General features: G+C 38.0%; 1 protein-coding gene across 1 annotated transcript in view; it reads right to left on the reverse strand.

Annotated features, from left to right (window-relative positions):
• Positions 1 to 22,342, reverse strand: part of SLC25A13 (solute carrier family 25 member 13) — a 102,561-nt gene that overhangs the window by 58,485 nt on the left and 21,734 nt on the right. Inside the window, exons 2-4 of the mRNA XM_062495123.1 lie at positions 19,644 to 19,697; positions 14,933 to 15,075; positions 7,061 to 7,176 (exon numbers count right to left, since the gene is read on the reverse strand). Of these exons, the coding sequence (XP_062351107.1) occupies positions 7,061 to 7,176; positions 14,933 to 15,075; positions 19,644 to 19,697 (313 nt within the window). The remainder of the gene's footprint in view (positions 1 to 7,060; positions 7,177 to 14,932; positions 15,076 to 19,643; positions 19,698 to 22,342) is intronic.

A 22,342-nucleotide genomic window follows, 5' to 3' on the forward strand; every position in this document is an offset into this window, starting at 1 on the left:
ACAATATTTTAGTCATCGGAGCATGAAGTATTCTTGAACTACTCCACCAATTGGAAGTGCTCTCTGTTACCTCTATCTTTTAAAATTGGAGCCATTATAGTAAATTGTGCAAATCTACAGCTGGTCTTCAATAAAAAGAGGATTTTTAACCCACTGAACTGGAACACCTTCCAAGCAGTTCTTTAGATCTCTGACAAGATACCCTACAACACACACATGCCAAACTGATATTCCCATGTATCTACATTCAGTTGTTCAGAAAACACTCATCTATCACTTTAAAAGTTCCAAAAATGAGGGCAGTTCTTTTTGTAATAAAAGCTGAGCATTAAAGAAGTGCAATAAAGGTCTACATATATTAAAAAAATGGATGCCCTCACAATGTTTTCTCACCTCCAGATAACATACCAACATCTGGAGCCCATCAGTGAGAAGCAAAAGCTTATGATACTTGTTGAGCTACTCTTAGAAAATGCATTGGTTAACTCGGCACACACTCAGGCATTAAAAAAGACTGTAGTGTGACAGCCCCAATGGAGTGCCAGCATCCTTAGAGGCAGCCACAGCAGGGTGGAAAAGCAGGAGGCTGCAGTCTCCCACTAAAACTGGTCAATTCTGTTTACATGTGAACCACAACCATTCTGTGGCTGGAAGAAGCAACGAAGGCTGTACAGCACCTGTTGGAGCTGTACAATATTTGTTGGTGCACCAATACTGTTTGAAGACCAATATGGGTAAATAAATGTCTATCATATGTTGTAAGTAAACTTTAAAGAAGACAACAACCAAACAGAGCCCCCAAAATGCCTGCAGCAAACCATAAAGTCTAGCACCAAAATTTAAAAATGTTCAGCATTCTCTTTCAGGAGAGAGACACTAGCTACCAAACATAATTCATCATCCTAGCCAAACTTTTCTACAAGGATGGAGCAGTCTTACAGATTGATTTCACATTAATGAAAACATTATCACACAGAACGTGCTTGTGTCTTCATGATTTTTCCCAGTCAAGATCCATGATAAGCTTCAACTTCACCAATCTGCTGAAATTGTTGTCTTTTTTATCCTCTTACCTTCCCCCTTCTGGTTGCTTGTGCTCTTGTCACTTCTGAAAACTACTAATTCACTTTCTCATGACATATCCATACAGCATCCTGTTCAACTTGGCCCTAGTTTTTGACTGAGATACTCCTGCACTTCTGTTACCTGTGCTAAACACTGCAAATATCACAAAAAAAAAAAAAAACCAAACCAACAAACAAAAAAAAAAAAATAAAAACAAGCAGGCTCTTTTTAAAAGTATCATTACCCTCAGCAAGTAAGACTCTGGATCCAAGCTTGTCTGCTTCTTCTGTCTCCACTCCATGTAAGGAGGAATGACATGATTTACACATGGAATATTACATAATTTGCTTACTTAAAATGTTTTCCGAACTTTTCCAGAAGGCAATGCCTTAAAAATATTTCTACTTGATCTCTGGCTATCCGTAATTTCAGTTCACTGGCAACATCTTTACATTTTTTTAATTACCTTTCCTGGCCTCATCAGAAGTTAGCAACAAACTCCCAGCACTCTAAGACCTCAAGTTTACAAAGCTCTAGGCCCCCTGTGGGCATAAAAAACATTATTCCTCTTGCCCTGAGTAATAACAATAACTTAAAAAAAATTAAAAACCAGATCACTTTCACCAAGGCAAACAGCAAAACCTGCTAACAGAAACAGATTATAATTTCTATTTTCTTCATACAAGGCAGCTGGGGATGATGCACGTGACATGCATTGAGAGGCTGATGGAATGGGGTTTTCTTAGCCTGGAGGTGGGACATCTAAAGGAGGAGCTCACTGCTGTCTACAGCTACCCAACAGGTGAAGAGATGCACAGTGGAAGGACAAGAGGCAATCCCAGTCAGGCCTCAGAAATTTAGTTTTCCACTGTAATAGTGATCCAACACCAGGAGATGTTTGCTCATAGAGCCTGCAGAGTCTCCAGCCTCAGAGATTATTTAAAACATGGATTAGATATTAGATATTTTCTCTTGAGCAACTAATCTTGATGGTGGTGTTGCAAGGGCTTGAACCATATGGCTGCCACAGTCAATTCCAACCTGAATTGTTTGATGATTCTCTTACAATCCCCAACAAAACAACAGAACAAAACCAACAACAAAGAATGAACTGAAACACTGAATTTCAGGGCAGAATGATTTAAAAAACCCAGGTACATTTTCTAGACCAAATGAAACTAAACAGTGTAATAGCACAAAACTTCTAATATTAAGAATGACAGATTCACTTTGTATCCAAACAGGCTCTCTTTTACTTAAGATGCTTGCATCCAAGTCTGTCTGGTTATATAACATTTTAATTAAAACAAAACAAAAACAAAATATAAAATGAATAAAAATGAATAAAAATAAAAACTTGCCAAGTGGACATACATCTAGAAATAGAATTATCAAAAAATATTCTGAGAAGACTTCAAAAAATGTTTTGAAGAAAATGAATATACTAACTAGTCTACTTTACATCCTCTTGTAATTAAAAATGGCAATTATTTGTGCAAAATCCAATATTGTACAATTAACAAGAAACATCAGGGACTAAACAGATTTTGCATCTGTAATGTTTCCACTAGATCCATCGTATCTAGGCAGCTGTCATATATAAATCAGCAAATGTTGCACAGGTGAAGCTGTGATGTGAAAGCTAATACATCACTAGCTACAACTGGTTTCAAGGCAATTTGAACCAGCAATAGAAGTATCAATGATAAATACTAAATAATGCAGTTTATCAAGAGATCAAAGCTTATAGCTACACCAATTTATTTTGTTGGTTCAGATTTAGCTTTTCATTGTTTTACACGGTATTCAGTGTACCAGGCTGGGCATCACCAAGCTAGGTGTTGCGCAAGAGATAAAAAGAGTTACAGATTCCATAAGAAGAACCAAGTTACACCAGCAATTGCAGTGCAAAGCATAAAACAAGTAATGCTCTGTAACAAAAGCAAGAGATATGTCAAGACAATCAGAAGCTAATTCTTTGATCATGAAAACAATTATGAAACTCCTGTAATCATTTTTTGCGTATTAAAAAAATATCAGAGCATTATCATAGAGGAAAAAACTGAAGTTTATCACAATAGCTGTGGAGCTACTTAAATCCCTCATAAGAGCTATGTCCTTTTAGAAAGTTTACAAACAAGTATTCAGGCAATTCAAGTATCAGCTATCAGCAAACAGGATCACTTAGTAAGATATATCCTTAATTAATGTGTGTATCTAAGAAATGTACTGCTATAATTAATAACAAAAGCAGAGACTCACAACAAGTGCTGTCTGCATGCCAATAAAGTCCTGTTTAGAGACAAAAACAACCTACAATGCTCGAATCTGCAGCTGCTGCACTTAACAAACAAAACTTTGTGGGTTGGCTTCCCAATTTCCTGCATGCTTTTGCTGGTTTTGGGGGGAGGTTGTTGTTTGTTTGTTTGTTTGTTTAAATTAAAGGAGCATACTCATATTTCTCAAAGCAGCACAACACAGTATCCATTTTGAAACAGATTAAGACTGAATTAGAGGACCTCTAAAAAAGAAACCACAACCACAAAACCACACACTATACCACAGCTCCATTTCATTAAGTACAAGAGCAAGAATTTCTATCTGGTGGGTAATTCTACTTTAACACAAATCAGAATTCAAACCTTTAAAGCAGATTCAGTAATGGTTGGCAGCACAGGCTCAGGCAACCACAGCTCTTATTGTGCCTTTCCTTATTCCCTTAGTAAAATCAACATGGACAACACTTATTTTGCCTTTTCACTAGGGCTTGTAAGAACTAGTATCAGAAAAGAAAAGTTCCAGTTCCCGGGTATCACTGCTGTGTTATTCACAGCTCAAAACTGTTAGGTACCATCATTTATTTTACCAATCCAAAATTAAAGATGAAGGTTACAATGATTTAGTTTTTAAACATTTTTTTACCCAACCATCTCACCTTTTTTTTTAAATGCCATCTAGTAAAGAATTTCAAAGGGCTCTGCTTCTTTAATGAGGCATTAAAATACAGTCATACAAGAAAAAAGCAACTCTATTAAGTCTCTTAAACCCCTGGACTTACATTATCAGCTTTTATGTGCCTGTCAACACTCAACAGTAAGAAGCAATGGTTTGCTCTTTGCCTCGAATTTAAAAGCCAGCTAAACTTCCTCTCACTTTCCTGCTGAGAGCTTTAACTCCTTACAAACTGTCAAAGCTTTGACACTTCAGCAGAAAGTAAATCTACAACACGATGCAATGTCCAGGTGTAGTCTCAATCAGCCACTAGCCACTAATTTACTAGTGGCCATTTAATTCACCTCAAAAAGCAATAAACTAGAAATACTTCCCAACCCCACCCCCCATGTACCCACACTGCTTGCAGATCAGCCCTTTTAAATAGGTAATAGTTCTGTCAAAGAATCAGGTACAGTTTACTTGCAACTTGAAAGAAATGAAACATTTAAAATTGCAGAGATGTCAGCATATGGCTAAAATGCAAATACATTTCCAACCTAGAAGGTAAAGTAAGAGTGCAGCATTTTTCAAGAAAAGTAAGTGCAAAGTGTTAAATTGGAACTTCTTTACCCGGAACATTTCTCTGAATATCCAGTCTGGATCTCACATTCAGGTGTAGAAGTTCATTGGTATAAAGCTCATTATTAATTTAACAAAGATGCCAAGCCAAGTGCACCTGTGAAAGAGTAAGATTTGGATGGATTTGCATGGTAGAAAATGTGAAATTCACTGCTGGGAACTATTCTGCTTTGTGTAAGCTAAAATATCTAGATCATTATTTTAGTGTACAGAAAAACAATGACTGCACAGATAAGCCATGCTGTTTCTTTACAACAACAAAATGAGATACAGACTTCAAATAAGAGCCTTGAGATACTACACCTAACAGCAATATATTGAAAAATTATCCTTTCCCTATTCTTCTGTTCCTTTCATGCTGTAATTCCACAGCATACAAAACCCCTATTTAAATCTCCTAACCTTGATAAGGATTTGATACCATTTTCATTCAAGTCAATGGAAAAAGATCTCATAATTAGCCTCAAAGACACATGACTGAGGCATTGAGTGGCAAAGTTACAGGACAGTATTTGAATAATGTGTTTATGAAAATATTAGGGGCTTTTTTTTTTTTTTGTAATAGCAGGAAAATAGAACTCTTATCTTCTCCTCATGATAGAAAATAAGGAACTAGCCTTGTCTAAAGGTCAACCATTTCTGCCAAGAATGCACAACGCTGAGACAGCTCTTCCATCCTCCCCAGTCCAGGCATTTGCTAGGGTGGTAGCCACAAGGTATTACACAGAAGTTACAAATACATCTGCAGTTTCAAAAGGGGAGATGAAGGAATTAAACAAAAGCTATCTGAGGTTCTGCCAATGTTGGCATGTCTCCTCTTTCAAATACCTTAAATACAGTCTGGCATGGGATTTTCTCTCATCACTAGAAGGACTTCAGTGGACTTCAAATACCAAACAAATCCTTTGACTCACTGTGTCAAACCCCAAGGGAAGCATCTGACAGCAGGAAAAATAGGAACAAGAATGCCAAGAGGTAAAAAGTTAAGTGGGACTGATTCAGCATTCAGATCAAACAAATAAAGTTCTTCCTAGATTATTAATGAGTGCTCCAAGCAACCACGGGCTCTGACGCAGACAAGAAACTGCACATCACAAACATTCCAGGAACTCTGGTCTGCCATCGCTAGAACAAAACCCTAGTAAAATATGCATTCCCTCCTGTTTTAAAAGCATGACACCTCTCACTGCTTCTCTGTCCACATATATACACAAAAATGTTACACACAAAATATTTCATGCATCAAGGTTATGATCTGCAGAATTTTTTTCTGAAAATATTTTAGCATCTGTAGTAACTTCTGAAATATTGCACACAAAAAGCACATCTTTCACACCCTCAACAGACTACCAAAATAATAAAGAAACAAAATAGACACAGGAAGAGACAGCAAGTCTTCTCACCAGCCACAGCTTCAAATACAGATTTTTGGAGATGGTAGAAGAAATACAGTGATGCTTCAAGCAATGGTTACAGAACCTTGTTAGTTCAAATGGAAAGAGAAGGTTTTTTTTAACTGAGCATTAAGACATGTGCAGGACTAGTAAAACACAATGGATGTGTGAACCATATATTACGGGAAGACAGAGTCAATGTCATGAAATTTTCCATTTACTTAGAACTGTTTAACAACCAAACAATAAAACTTGATATATAAGAATAACCACGTCCAAATGTAGCAGATTTAGAAACATCAATTTTATCCAATGTAGATACTTGCAAAAAATTCACCATACCTTTTCAAGTGCAAGCTCAAGATCAGAAATTATTCCAAACTGCTAAATTCTGACTCCTTCTTTCATACTGAATGGGAAATAGTCCTGCAGATATCAAAAGCTATCCCAAAAACTATCTAGAAATAAACAGTCCTCTTAATCAAGTTTTAAACTAGCCTGAGTGTATCTCATTATCAGTGCAAACATGACACTTCCTATGCACAAATGAATTTTCAAAGGGGAGGGAATGGCAGAGGGCGCGTAATAATGAATTCTTCACTATAAAATCTCACAGAATACAGTTTTAAGTCTTAAAAGTCAGCCAGCTTTAAATATAGCCAATTTAAACAAAAAATAATTCAGGGTAATGATTTCAAACCCAACATTCACCCAAGGTCTTCTGGTAACTTCCTGTCAGTTTTACAATCATTTCCTATAGTCACCTATCATTGCTGGTGTGGACCAGCACAAGCATGCTGGGGAAGAGAAAAAGAGAAGTGATCAGTCCTCCAGGGAAAACTATGATGGTGACCATGACCTTGGCTTCATACTGTGCACACATAAATGATTAAAAAAAGTGCAGACATAAAGTTGTTTGGCATTAGTGTAGTTCTGCTGCCAATCACTCTCTCCTACAGTAACAGAAGGTAAAACAGTTTGGCATAGGTAGGGATATTTACATTAAGAATGCATAAAGAATGTCTTACCAAAAGTAACTTCTCCTTTGCCAGTCTTGTCAAACAGCTGAAAGGCTACTATGAACAATGCATCTGGAGCACACAGGACTGATTCAAATGCCACAAACTCTTGAAAGGATATCAACCTAAGGGAAGAAGGAAAAGACAATAGCTATGAAACCAACTTGCTTGCAGAAAACTGAAATACAATATTGATTATACAAAAGAAATAAGATCATAACCAAAACGTGTTCAAAATGTATTCAGAGAGATTAAAATTTATCCTAAAATGCCCTATCCCAAATACTGTCAGGAAGACTTTGTATCACTAAACAGAAATGTCTGCTGAACAAGGCATTATTCCTCTCGACAAGTCATAACAGAACATAAAATAAGCAAAACACTCAGTATGGCTACTCACCTCAGCTTTAATGTCTAACTGAACTGCCCTCTGGGGGAGCCTACCTCCCTCCACTGGCAAGAAAGAGCCAATAAAGACATTAGTAACTTCCCTCAAGACTCAGTACTTAGCACTTTTGGAAAGCAAATCCATTCAAGACCTACATGCTGCCACTCACTTCAGAAGGAACTGATCAGAATGTGTTATCTGTTTGCTAGCAACTTATTAGTCATCCATCACAGCCCTCCAGTCCTGCATGTTGAGTCACAAATTTCAATCAGTAGTCTGCATGCTCTTCCTCAGCCCAAGAGCAGTTTATTCAAATTCATCATTACAGCCAGATTTTTAATGTGCTAGCACAGTAGTAGGGCATAGATAAAAGCAGAATTGTCCTCCAAGAAGTTAGTTCATAAGCATAAATACATAATTAGACAACTTGGCATTGTTTCTAGCAGTAGGTTTGATACCGGAAAGACCTTGAACATTCTGATTTCTCTGTGTCACACCCAAGAGTTCAAATGGAGATCAAACTCCTATTCTTAAAGAGGCAAAGGGCAACTGTTCTTCTGTTTGCTGCTTCTTTAATGTGTAGGCTGTGGAGTTTAAAATCATCTTCAAATATGTGGTGGCAGGGCTTGCTAGCAGTGTGGGATAGTTAAGAATGCTGTCTCTCAGGCTGTTTTATGGCAGTGTAGCAGGCACGTAGCTTTAATGGGTTCATGTGGCAGCAGCTGGAGAACAAGGATTATTTCTGAAAAGTACAAAATTCAGCACATCCAATGCCAAAAAATACACATAAACCCAGGGGACTTTTAACAGAAACTAACTATATCCTTAGAACTTTGATCCAAAGTGACACTACAGCCAGTTCAATCAAAACTTCTACTCAGTATGCAGTAACAGTGAAGAACTAAGAGTTTGAGTAAGTTGGAAAAGATAAATTTTCCATCAAGTAGTAAAGTACTTGTACACCATACTAGTATAGCATAGTATCGTATAGGAGTATGGTGACCCATGACTATACAGCAATTTCCAGTCACCTGTTTTATGGGAATTCAGAGAATATGCTGAGTTGGAAGGACCCACGAGGATCATGGAGTCCGACTCCTGGTCCTGCACAGGACCATCCCCAAGAGTCACACCATGTACCTGAGAGGATTGTCCTTCCTGAACTCAGACAGGCTTCGTGCTGTGACCACTTTCTTGGGAATTGTGTTCCAATATCAAAACACACTCTGAGTGAAAAACTTTTTCTTAATATCTAACCTAAACCTCACTGGACTCAGTTTTGTGCTGTATGCTTGAATTCTGACACTGGTCACAAGAGTGAAGGGTTTAGTACTTGCCCCTCCTCTTCCCCTTGTGAGGAAGCTGAAACCACAATGAGGTCTCCCCTCAGTCCCCTCCCAGCTGAACAGACCAAGTGACCTCAGCCATTCCTCACACAGCTTCCCCTCAGGGCCTTTCACCATCCTTGTAGCCCTCCTTTAGATGCTCTCCAATAGTTCAATGTCTTTTTTATATTGCGGCTCCCAAATCTGCCCCCAGCACTGAGGTGAGGCTGCCCCAGCTCAGAGCACAGCAGGACAATCCCCTCCCTTGCCCAGCTGTCAGTGCTGTGCCTGATGTCCCCCAGGACACAGCTGGCCCTCCTGGCTGCCAGGGCACTGCTGACTCATATTGAACTTTCTGTCGACCAGGATCCCCAAGCCTCTTTCCACATTGCTGCTTTTCAGCCTCTCATTCCCCAGTCTGTCCATAGATCCAGGGTTGCCCCATCCCAGGTGCAGAACCTGACACTTTCCCTTGTTAAACTTCATACAGTTGGTGATTGGCCATCTCCCTAGTTTGTTGAGGCGTCTATGCAGGGCCTCCCCGTCCTTGATGTCAGCACTCGGCAAATTTACTTAGTATCCCAATGAATCCTGCATCAAGGCTGCTTATGAAGATGTTGAAGATCACAAGGCCAAGGATGGAGCCCTGCAGAACTGCCCTAGAGACAGGTTGCCAGCCCAATGTCACCCCATTCACTGCAACCCTTTGTGCCTGACCCGGAAGCCAGTCACTCACCCATCAGGTAAGAGGGCGATTCAGCTGTGTACTGGACATTTTGTCCAGAAGGAACTATGAGAGACAGTATCATAAGCTTTGCTGAAGTCTAAAATGATTACATCTACTAGCTTTCCTGGATCAACACTTGAAGTGTGCTAGCTGCACATCAGCAGCCAAACATCCACAGGGTAACAAGCTGACTTCCATGAGGAACATAAAAACATGACAAGATGAATAAAAGAGGACATTTTTTTATTAAAGCACAGAGCAAAGAAAGGTCTAAAAGCTGTTCTACACTACCTCCCTCAAAATACATGCAATAAATAAAATTAAAAGAAATGCAGACTATGAAATGGTCTAACAAATAATTAACTCTGGGAGCTTGCCACTGTAAATTACAACATAGTGCAAGAAGTCAATAAAAAGAAACCTCCTCAGGTATTCTTAAGATTAAACTCACAATTAAGGATGTCAGCAAACATATAAGAATGCCTTAAGCTTTACTGGCAAAGAGGTCTGTGCCTTGTTACATAGGCACATGTTAGCACACGAGCAAGTCCTTTAAACTCTTGGGAGCTTTTGGTACTCCTCACTGTTAGACAGACTACAGAGATACTAAGTCTTCCAGAGGAAGAAAACTTCCATCCCTGCTAAGCTAAAAGAATTTTTTTCAAAAGTAACATTTCCTTCAATTTCAAACCAATATATCACAACCTACTCAGTTTTGTATTTACGCATATTTACAGCTACAATGTGGCTGTTAGAATGTGACTTACTGGCCATAAAAGGCTGTTATTATTCCTTATTATTGGCTACATATCTGACAGAACAGTAAACAGATCCAAAGCACTGAGTTCTGCCCCAAAGATTATAATACACACACACAGAAAAAACAAAAAAGACAAGCAGGTGATTTTACAAATGTAAAATCTCTGTCAACACCATTTTGGTAAAGCTGCCTTTTATGTGAAACAACCTGCACATGTCCTTACCAAGAGATCACGATACAGTGATGACAGCACAGAAAAGAAATACAGCACCTACCCAGCAGAATCCCAGCACCATGTTAAGAATATATTCTATGTTACTAGGCCTGGGTTTGATTAAAACGACATGTATTAACACTGTTACAAGATTTTATACTGGTAGAAGCTGTATTTTTCAGTTCTTGGAAGCAATAACCCCCCTACTAAGTCACAAATAAATGCTTAAAATAACCCTATATCCATTTTTAAAAACAATTATTCATAGAACTAGGAAGATTAAAAGTGTACGAATTGTGTGGTTCTAGCCAGGCTGTTAAAGAAGAGACATTAATATCTGCTGTGCCAGCTGAATTCAAATTAACCCAATTTTTACATGTTAATTAAACCAGCTATTTTCTTCTTATTGTATTTTTGCTCCCTAAGTAGACTAGCCTGCTAGTGATTCCCAACAGATCTATTCTAACAACGACGTATTCATTTACTTCTATTATGACCATACAATACAGTAACTGAGCAGTAATTTTTCAGTCAATTACACGTGTGATTCTTAATGCTTAAAGAAGCTGAAAAAGTGTGTACTACATAGCCATATGCTCACTTCTCTATACTGCACAAGGGTAGTTGCCTGGGTAACACGTTTTGTCTCCGGTTTAGCATCACCTTTTTGGGTTTAGCATAACCCTTCAGTGAATATCATTAGGTGTCATTAAACAGCACATGTTAACATGGACTTCAATATACTACTTAAGAGCTATTTCATATACCTAAACAAGTAGCCATTTATGTTACAAAAGCAGAGAAAAACCTAGCGATTTTAACAGCACAAGGAGAGGAAGCTGAAATGTTTATGAAATTTTATTTCAGTTTTGAAGATATACCACTGAAATAAGTCAACGTCTTCCTTCAACTTCACATCCTCAACTACCAGTGCCAATACTGCACAATTTATTCAGGAAGGCTCAAATTTTAATATTTAGAAAGCATCCACATATGAGAGCACCAGTCTAAACAGAACAACTGGGTATGGTACAGCAAAAGCACTGTTTACTACTCTCTCCTTTCTCCCGTGCTCACACCCATGGTATCTGGACACCCCATAGACACGACACATTCCCACCAGAGAAAGTCTGCATGCAGCCACGCAGAGGAAAAAAATCCATCACCTGCTGTAATAATACATAGAAATGCAAAGATGAAGAGGTTTTCTTCAGAAATCAATGCAGATGTTTTTACTGTATCAGCAATTTAAACATGGTAACATAATGGGACACAAATTGAAGCTGTATCTATTATTTTACACTGTAAACTACGTAAATTAAGTATAGTGTAAATTGGTGCATTAGAGGATAAATTTATATTCAATAATAATGGAAAATGCTGGCATTTCCAACTGTTATTTTTGAATACTTTGTCCTTTCTAAAAATAAAGCATATGGTATTTCTCAGTGAAGTGTTAGTTACTACAGTCCAAACAGAGACGTACAGTAAATACTTATTTTGTTAGGCAGATGTTAAAAAGTACAACAAAAAAATCTGAAAAATTATATTACAGTACGTATGATGGAAAATGCCTGGCCTGTTGCTGATAAGCCTTTAGAAAGCTACTGTATTTTGGGGAAATATCTGATTCAGCTGAGGCCAAATGAAGCTGCCTTCTTTTTTCAGGAGGTTTTTTTTTTTTTTTAACCAAGTTAGGAGTAAGAGGCTTAAGACCAGGAACCAGGCTCTTCAATCTGTTTCATATGAACAACCACCATGCAGTATCACTCTTATTAAAATCTATGTTATTACCAGTCAACTACTTTGAAAGGTTTGTCAGGCCATCAGCAAGGAAAGTATTTCCTTTTCTTAGAGGAAACCTTAAAAATATGTCTCCATAAGAGAACAGCAGGAAAGCCTCCCATCAAACAAGCCTCTGCCCTGGCTTAAGATGGAGGCAAAACTTGCTCCCATGGCAACAGATATTCATTGAACAACAGAGTATGCCTTAACAGGTCTTGTACCTTTGCCACAACAACTGTAGCTCACATAGACCCTCAAATCCTTAATCTCTGGCAATGCAGGAATCGGGCTAGACCTACATGAGATTTTTTCTACAGTAACCACTGTGAGATTGTATGTAAGAGCTATGATTCTTTTGGTTCTATGGTTCTTTTCATGTCACTCAGAACTTCTTCAGCTCCTGGGTAAGAAACTCTTCGTCTATCTATATGCCCTGCTCATGAGTCAGAGGGTCTTGTGCTGTCTGCCTTTCACCTGTGTACCTACCCAGTTAAGTATTTCACACTGATTACACTTGGTACACATACCTAACTTGTCACCAGAATCAGGAAGAATTAAAAAGTATTCTAAAGAGTGCTAGAAACAACCCTGGTGGAGGCTCAGACCCTTTTATTGACAAGTGGTCATGCTCAACAGTCATGAACAACAGTTGTTTCTTCAGAGCTAAAGAGGCATCCATGACAGTGCGTGGATAAATGCTTCTGGAAATAGCCTAGCAGTGTTTCCAGAACTGCACTACTTTAAGTCAGTAACACTATAAAAACCTGGTCTTTGCTGCTGCAAGATACCTTCCATTTTATAACAGAAATAATATTAAATTACTAAACAGCCTCTCATGACCTTAACCATGTGTAAGTCTCTAAACACTGACAAGCCTATTAAAAATGAACACCAACAAAAGCTGATTTGTGTTTCACTGTAAAACTGGGAGTTCCAGACTGCCAAGTTGGCAGTATTCAGTAAGAGAAGACCAACAGTCCTGTTGCTGTCTCCTGTCTTTAGATTTCATGACAGGACCCAAAAGCAGCTGACCTTTGCCTCAAATGATTACTCTGCAAATTACTTAAACACCAGGACAACAAGGTACAAACACTGAGCCACGTGACAAAAAATGCTACAGTGCCATGTTAGAGAGGTGGATGATAATCACTTTCCTAACTTTCTCCATTCTGCCACATATTAGCTAAACAGGAAGACAGCCTGAATACCAGAAGAGACTCTCCAAAGACAGGTTACAAACTGTCACTGCACAGTGTGCATTACAGAAACAATCCTTACCCAAGGCAGAAAGCAGCAATTAGAAGCCTCAATACTACACCACAAAACTCTTACAAGATCACGCCAAGTTACGAAATCCCAACTTGTCAACGAGTTCACATAGGCTACAGTTTTATATTTTGTTCTTCCTGACACCAGCTTCTGTTTGTGAGGGAGATCCAAATCACAAGGTATGGATTATGTTCTCAATCTTCTTATTACAAAACGGATTTGAAGCCATGTAATTTGGAAAAGGCTGTTTTTGCAGGCATCAAACCAACGGAAGAAATCTGAGAAATGTTTAATGTTTTCAGACAAACACTATCTGAAGCCATGGCTTTCTTGATGCCATCAATGTTACCAACATAACCTTTTACAGAATTTTTTTACTGGGGCAGCAATCATCACATTAACTCATCTGCAAGGTTTATGGTGCCCAGCTGCCAAATCCATGAGACTGGCTGAGCAGAAAAGAAAGCACGGAAAGGACCACAAAACTTCTCAGTTATGCCTGCATCTGCTCCCTAGGAAGACTGCACTCTCTAGTCATGCTTTGTTTATCTCACATTTTACTCTCTGCAACCACTGATATGAGTCATGCTTGAAGTTTTCTAGTTTCAAAAAGTGCCACAACTACACACTTTAAGTCCATAGCTAATTATTCTCAAGTTTCTCTAAAGATACTTTAAAGGGAGCATTCATATGGGTGAAGAGACAGGTTGCCTGGGCAAGTACCAAAAGCAAATGCTTGGATTTCATTAAAGTAGGGGGAAGGAAGATGGAAGAGTAGCTAATCTTGCTTATTGGCAAAGCCAGCCTTTCAAATGCAAACCATGTGCAACCAACTTCACTGCTGTCTTCCCAAGACTGCAGAGTGGCTCCCTAAATATCTTAGGTGCTCCTCCTCCCTCTTGAAGGAAAAACACAGCAGTAAAAACCTTTAACAGTGCCATGCCAAAACAAAGCAAGGGCACTTTTTTCTAGGATCTCTTCCTACACCATCTAAACTTATTTTGGATTTCTATTTGAATGTGTTTGTGACAGATACATAAACAGAGACAGAAAGACTCAGGGAAGGAAAGAAAAGCAGGAGTTAGGGGAGCCAGCCAACAAACATGAAAGGTTCCATGAATTAAAAATACATAGTAGACAGAAAATTGTTTGCACCGCTAAATGGTAGGTGCAGTTGAAAACAATGTTTCTACTCTTTTCACTTAAAAGATACTGTATTCCTTTACGGATCTGCAGAGGAAAACAAAACAACCCCCCCACACTCTTCAAGGATCAGACTGTTTTAAAAAAATGGCTTTATATTTTTTAAAGGAACAACAGAAAAAACAAAAAAAAAAAAAAAAACCAAAACCAATCAACTACAAATTCCCCCCACCCCCCAAACCAAAACCAAAACCACAAAAAAATACTTACCCATCTTTTGTCTGATCCACCACACCTGCAAGGAGCTGCACTGTGTTTGCATTAGGCAAATCATCTCCAATTATCTTCAGGTACCGTGTGACAAAGTCATTAGGAGACATGAAGAATTCTCCATTCTTCTCCACACTTGCGTACTGTTAAATGAATATAGATAGTGTTTAGTGTCTCAACACATCCTTTTCCAGGCACTTATTACCACCACCCATAGTTTCCAATCACGAGCAGGACTCTGTTACAGCAATGACAGCTCTGCTCCAGTGAACCTACAGCCTAGACCCAAACAGGAAAGAGTAAGAAGTGAGGACTCGAGCAGCTGAGGGCTCAACTTCCCAGACAACCAATGGCAGACATACAATTTTTGGACTATCATGTCAACAATTTCTCCATTGTAGTCTAGAAATGCTCCATACTGAATATATTCCTGAAGTAGCTTCTTTTAAGCACACGCACATTTTCAAGCACATATGTGGCATCTCAGGCCCACTGAAACTTTGACAGCAGCAGGGTACTGCAGCATATCTTATTGGTGACATCCACAAAATGCCAGTGGAGCAAATGATCCTGCAGGAATGTCCACCTGGGGGTGCTGTGCTGAAGAATTCTACTGCATCACCTCCAGCCATGGCTGGTCCTTAAGGAAAAGAGAACCTACAGATATATCTCCTTGGCTGAAGTGCTGAAAGGAGGCAAAAGAACAGCATTTGCAGAAAATGTAGCAGTAAAACACAAACTTTGACAGTTCAGCAAGCTGCAGAAATTAGAAAAGAGTTCTGACACCTGCCATATATTATCTCTGCTTTACACACAGTTACTACTCCAGAAAACAGCTACTGACAGACCCAATATATTTGCTCCCAGGGGAAGCCTCCAGTAATATGCTATAAATAAATGTAATATTAACATTTTTGAAGATAATATCCGAATGAATAAATAAATAAAATTCCCTTTTTTACCACCTCTACCCTCATTGCTAGGCCATTCCTCAAATTTTAAAGCCCTCATTTTCTGAAGGTCAAATTTGAAATAAACCCTAAAGAATATATTTCAAGAAAAGTAAAAGGATAAGGAAAATCATTAAAAGGAAAAGAAATCCCAGGCAAGATTTGCAGAACCATGTGTTAGCTTTAAGGAAAACAGGTCTGTCCTGGGACAACAAACGGGCACTGAGAACACGAAAGAAACGGCTAATTTATCTTCCGAATTTTTTTTTAGGCAAGGTAGCATTATAAACTATCATTGCAGCTCCCCACAGAGCATTATCCACACTAAAGTAAATAAATTAGATAGTAAATAAATAAATTAGATGCCCACTGCTATTTTGTGGCGTACTTCAAACACACATTTTCTTTCACATTACTATGGCTCTGCTGAGGGACAAAAACTGCCAGTTTTCATTTCATACTGCTGCCTGCAGCATACTGTTATACCTGCTGTAGGCATATAACTCTCAGAGGGATGCCAAAGTGTTACAGTAAGTAGATTATTTTTTTCTAGTGCTATATAAATACCATTTACAGGTACAGCAGTATCTTCAAGAAACAAGGCTTCAGAGAAGCAAGCCGAACAAAACGTAGCTCACTTTGGCATCTATATATTGGTTAGTGCTAAAAGATTCCTTTTTCAATAGACACTGTAACACATGCTTTCTACTTGCTACACTTCAAGGAATTTTCAATTGTATACTTTTATAAGAACTAACAGATCAATTGATTTCAATGTAATCATTTGCAGAAAGACAGAATCCTCCTGAATCCCAGCCTCAGAAACTTTTAACATAGCTGCTATTGAGAAACAAATCAAGTAAGTCAGACAGCCTGTGCTTCTATGTTTCTTTTTTTTTTTTTTGTTTCATCCAGGCTAACCCCCTGCTAGGGCACTCAATAACAGAAAACAGCACAAGGTTTCAGTGTCCCCCTGTTTCTTGTCATTGTGATTTACTCAAGTGTATTTGAAATCCAATCACGTACTCTATACTACATATAGAAAATGACCTTGAAAAATGTCAGCTTGATCACTTTGACTAAAATCTAATCTCTTAGGGGTTATGTTACAAGACTTAGAAGAAGTACTCTTGGAAATTATCATAACAAAAAGAGAAAAACATCAATTATATTAGTTTTGGAGGAGGAACACTTAAAAATTGGTTCTTTACAATTTTATTTCCCCCCACTTTGACAATTACACCCACAGAGAATTTGATATTACACAACAGTACTCAATGGCCTCTTGGTAACTTATTTACACTTATTTTAAATAGTCAAGTAATAACAAGTTTAACCCTATTTTAAATTTGCAAACATTCTATTGGGGATTTGACATACTAAATATGCTAAAAGTTGACTGCAATCCACTGCATTTAAACTGATAATTTCACATTTATTTCTACACCATGGGTACCATTCCTAAATGGCAATCATATTCTTTAGTTCTTAATTGAAGTAGGAAAGAATGGTTGTCAAATTATTTTGTAAGTGAACATTCCACAATCTGCAGAAGCAACTGTATTGGATTCATCACTTAAAACAGTCTCGAGAAGCTTAATTAACACTGGGTATCACTCATCTGCAGACCATGAAACAACATAACACATTTACTCATCATTTTTCCTTCTTGGGATTAAGCCACATGACAATTCAGCATTACCCTGAACAAAATATTTAGCTCATATTTCATTACTTCACTTTACTGGGATCCCTTCTTTTTAGTGGAAGGGAAAGCAAAAGAGGAAGAAAAAGAAGTCAGAGGTAGCATTTAGTATGCTAAGCTACAACCCATTCAATCCACCAAATCAGAAGGTTGAGGGAGCTACAATCTTCAGAAATGCAAGACAGATGAATACCCGCAGGCAAGTAGGAAACAATTGTCACACTACTCTCAGCAAACTAACTAACCAATCTCCCCACTCTCCAACTGAGGATCACCTCATAGTTCAGAAGGAACCAGCCTTCTCTCTAGTGTGCTTATTTCCTTCCTCAATGCTACTATCTTCTCAGGTCAGTGGTCTACTCCCTGTCTGCCTTTTCTGCTGCTGTGCTCCTGCTCTCCAAGTAAACCACATAACCCCTTCTTTTGCAAGAGTCTTTTTGCTCTCCTGACAGATACAAGTTCCAGGACTTAAGAAGTTAAATCCTGACTTTCTCAACTGAAAATCCGATTTCACAGCTATAAATACTGACATATAATAAAACTATAAATACAGGCAATATACATTGTGACACCTACACATATTGTTAATAATAGCTCACAAGGGACAATGGAAAAAATACCAGGAACTACAAGGAGAGTGGGGCATGATGCTGGAGAGCAAAGATGGAGGGAAGAAACTGTAAAAAAAGGTATGAGCACTCAGGCCCGCAGCACCTCCATAGAAATAATTCAGATACAACAATAGCCCTGGGGCATTTACCTCATTCTTACTCCTCAGAAATACAAATTTTTCTAATTGTTTTTTTAATATCAGAATACCAAACTTACCCAGACACTGGACTAATAAATCATAGGAAGGCTAGAAGTAGTTATTTAAATTTAGGAAATGGGTCAAAGAAAGCCCGTTTCACAAAATCACCCAATAGTTTGGGCTGGAAAGGACTTTAAAGGTCATCTAATTCCAACCTCCCTGCCATAGGCACACAAATGTTCCATTAGACTAGGTTACTCAAAGCCCCATCCAATCTGGTCTTGAACGCTTCCAGGGATGGAGAATTCACAACTTCTCTGGGCAAGCTATTCTGGGTATATATACCAACCTCACAGTAAGAGTTTCTTCCTAAGTTCCTTAACTTAAACCTACTCTCTTTCAGTTTAAAGTCATTCCCCCTTGTCCTATCACTACATGTTCTTGTAAAATGTCCCTATACTCATCAAGTGTCCCTCTCCAGATTACTTGTAGGCTCCCTTGAGGTACTGAAAGGCTGCAGTAAAATCTTCCTGGAGCCATCTCTTCTCCAGGCTGAACAATCCCAGTTCTCAGTCTGTTTTCATAGCAAAGGTGCTCCAACAGTCTGATCATCTTTGTGACCCTCCTCTGGACTAGCCCCAACAGGTTCATATCCTTCTTATGTTGGAAATCCCAGAGCTGGATGCAGCACTGCAGGTGGGGTCTCACAAGAACAGAGAAGGGCTGGAGAATCACCTTCCAGTTTCCAGCAAAACACTAAAGCAAAATTTTCTCAAAAGTATATAAGCAAGTATGAGAGCCATTTCTTTACTTGCACGCTTTCCACAGCAGGCCAACAGAAAAGGAATTTCAGTTAAATAATAAATATGGCCAGCATTCACAAAGGTGATCTTCCCAACACTTCTACAAATAACAGAAGCAGAGATAACCTAAGGAAGGAAGGAAGGATGGCAAGGATGGAAGAAGAAAGTTTACCAAATCATCTAACAGTAAGGTGTCTACAGGAACATTTTACCACTTGTAGGAACAATAGTGAAACTCCTACCACATTCTCTGAACAATGTGGGTTTTTTCTAAGATAGCAATACTTCTTCTGAGTCAATACAATAATCACTCAGGAATATATCTGACTTTTTGGTGAGCATTGTTCAATTCTGATAATGGTATTTAAGTCTAACATGGTAATAATAAGGTGAATGATTAGTGGTTGGAAGAAAAACCTATCAAGAGTTGTATGCTATAATAATGGAGCAAAAGATATGAAAAATTTAAGCAGAGAGAGTAAAATATTTACTTTACACATACCTTCAAAAATATTGTTTTCAACTCAGCTGGATCAGCTCTTTTGGTTAGAGCCACCTACAAGTAAATACAATTACATTAATATGCATAGCTAACACAAAAGGTGTCAAAGTGTCATTTAAAAACAAGAACATAAACAACAGAATGAGTGATGAAAATAAATGTTCACCTTAGATAAATTAGGTACTGCTTTAGTTGGCCATGCTCATTTTATCCATTTCACACTTACATAAGGTTATTCAACATTTTTGTTCTGCTTTCCTTAACGCAACTCTTAAACAAGCATACATTAACAAGTCATAAAGACATTCAAGAATCAAGTCTCTATAGCATACCTCTGCCGGGATTCAGCATTATACCATTTTTACCATAGATTTTTATACTTCTAGCACCTTTCACCTAAAGATTTCAGAGTACCATATGCACACCGTAATTGAAAAATGGCAAGAATGAAATACTCGGACTCACAAATTTGTTCAAGAAAGTAGCTCCTTAAAAACTGAATTTCAATGTAACTATTTGGTTTATTACTTACACCATTTTAAACTTAAAGTGTAGATCTTTTTAATGAGATTAATTCAGAAAGTGGAGTATCTAGATCTTTCTGCAGATCAAATTAACAAGTTCAACCTAAAATCTAAGTTACATTTATCATCACAAGCCCAAAGTAATTAGATTTTTTTTCAAAACACTGAATCAAAAAATATTCAGCCTACTATGGAGTAAGTCGATCAGTATTACCCTGGTTGATATACCATACAATCCTTTTGTTGCTTTTGGCAGTAAGTGGATGCATTTCCTCAGTCTGTGCCTACTATAATTTCCCTTTCCTTCTTCAGGATACTTTGATAAAATCTTGCTTGCTAACATAATAACCCTCATCTAACAAGTCAATTAAGAACATCAATCTATTCCAAATTAAAAAAGCAAATACTTTGCAAGCAAACCTGGATTTCAAAAAAAAAAAAAAAAGTAACGGGGAATAAACAGCCAAAGGACAAGACATACAATCTTACCATCACTAAAGAATGAAACATCAGCAATGTTATCAATAAAACACTACTTTACTTTCCTAACTCTTTATAGCAATGGTAGACTGTAAAGGCAAATGCAACACCAAGTGGTGCATTTCTAGAAGCATACTGGCCTACTGCAGAAAATTGAAGAAGTCTATGTAAGTCTGTACAACAGCATTATATCCTCATATGTACACTTAACGACAAGTCTTCAGTAAGTTTGTCCTCACCCTAAATGGGTCATTTAAAAACTAAAAAAGACAACAACAACAACAAAACAAAACAAACAAAAAAAACCCACACAAAAACATGCAAAAAAACCCCCCAAAACCAAACCAAAACCCAGAGTATTTTAAGAAAAGTGTATGATTAAGTTTTCTTATGAAATTCTAGAAGTTTTTTTTTAAAGGGAAAAACCACACCTATGCTACGACTCAACTGACAAAGTCCACAGCTGAAGTCCCAGTTCTGTGTCTGCACAGAAATCTGTGTGAAAGCAGTCACAAAAAAAATCCAAGTTTAGTTATGAAGCTTAGAATAGAAAAATATACGTTTTCAAAAATGCAAGCTGTCCTTAATATAATCACTGTGAGCAGATATTTAATTTAACCCCGTTTGTAAAAATCTGATCCTCTAGAGCAATTGGGAACTCCATGGAAAGAAAAAAAAATCCAGTATTTCTATGCCGCTTCAATCCAGAACCATGCTACTATACAGGCAAAGGAAAGACACTTCAAATACCTTTAGCCAGCAAATATAAGTCAGTATAATACTTTATCTGTCTTAAAGTTCAAATTTTATACTGTCACAGAAAGCTAAGCCTGAAGAAATCAAAGGAGGGGGGAAAAAAGGAAAAGATACATGAACTTAGATGCATTTTCCTTTAGTTTCATTGACATTAACAATTTTGAGGAGCTTGGGAGATGTGCTCACAGGCCAGCTGCCATTTTTCAGCCCTCTTAATTATGGGGGAATTCAAGTGGTGTTTTTTACTGTCAGTTTCTTAAAACCATATACTGAAAGACAAGTTGAAGTTGGTTAGGTCAATGAATGCACAGAAGAGCTTCAGACTGGCAGCCCAAGCAGTGCTGCATACCACAGCTTTTCTCCATTTCCCACAGTATACTTCCACATTCTTCCATTCCTCAGCAAACAGGAGAGGAAAGGCATGGTTAATACCTGTTTAATTGGTGCATCCATGTGACATGTTATCAGTGGGCATTCTGAAAGGTGTATCTGATCCCAGTTGAAGAAAAGAGCCTCTATTACATTACATGAGAATTTCAGGAAGACTGATGCTAATGCAGCCATACCAGTGGCTAAAATAAGTATTTAATTCAGTTTTTCATCCATACCTAGCTATGGGCAAGGCTGAAGCTGCACACACAGCCATAAAAACTGATCCTGATGACAGGTGTTACTAGAAGATTCCCACTCTAGAAAAGGTCAAAATACCACTTTCCACACCATTCTGTAAATTGCTATGTCAACAGCTGAAGGGCTAAGTAACCCGATGCCAACAAGACTGCAAGCTGACAGGTAGCATGCTTGATGAAAAGTGACCCACAGACAAAAGCTGCTTCTCTTCCAGTAATCTCAGGCGATATTCACTGACTCTCACATGACTGGATTTAGATGATGTGTTTTGTTACTGGAAAGACTTCTCCATTTTACTTCCATCTTTTC

The sequence above is a fragment of the Cinclus cinclus genome, chromosome 1 (assembly GCF_963662255.1).
Source record: "Cinclus cinclus chromosome 1, bCinCin1.1, whole genome shotgun sequence".
Taxonomy (NCBI): Eukaryota; Metazoa; Chordata; class Aves; order Passeriformes; family Cinclidae; genus Cinclus; species Cinclus cinclus.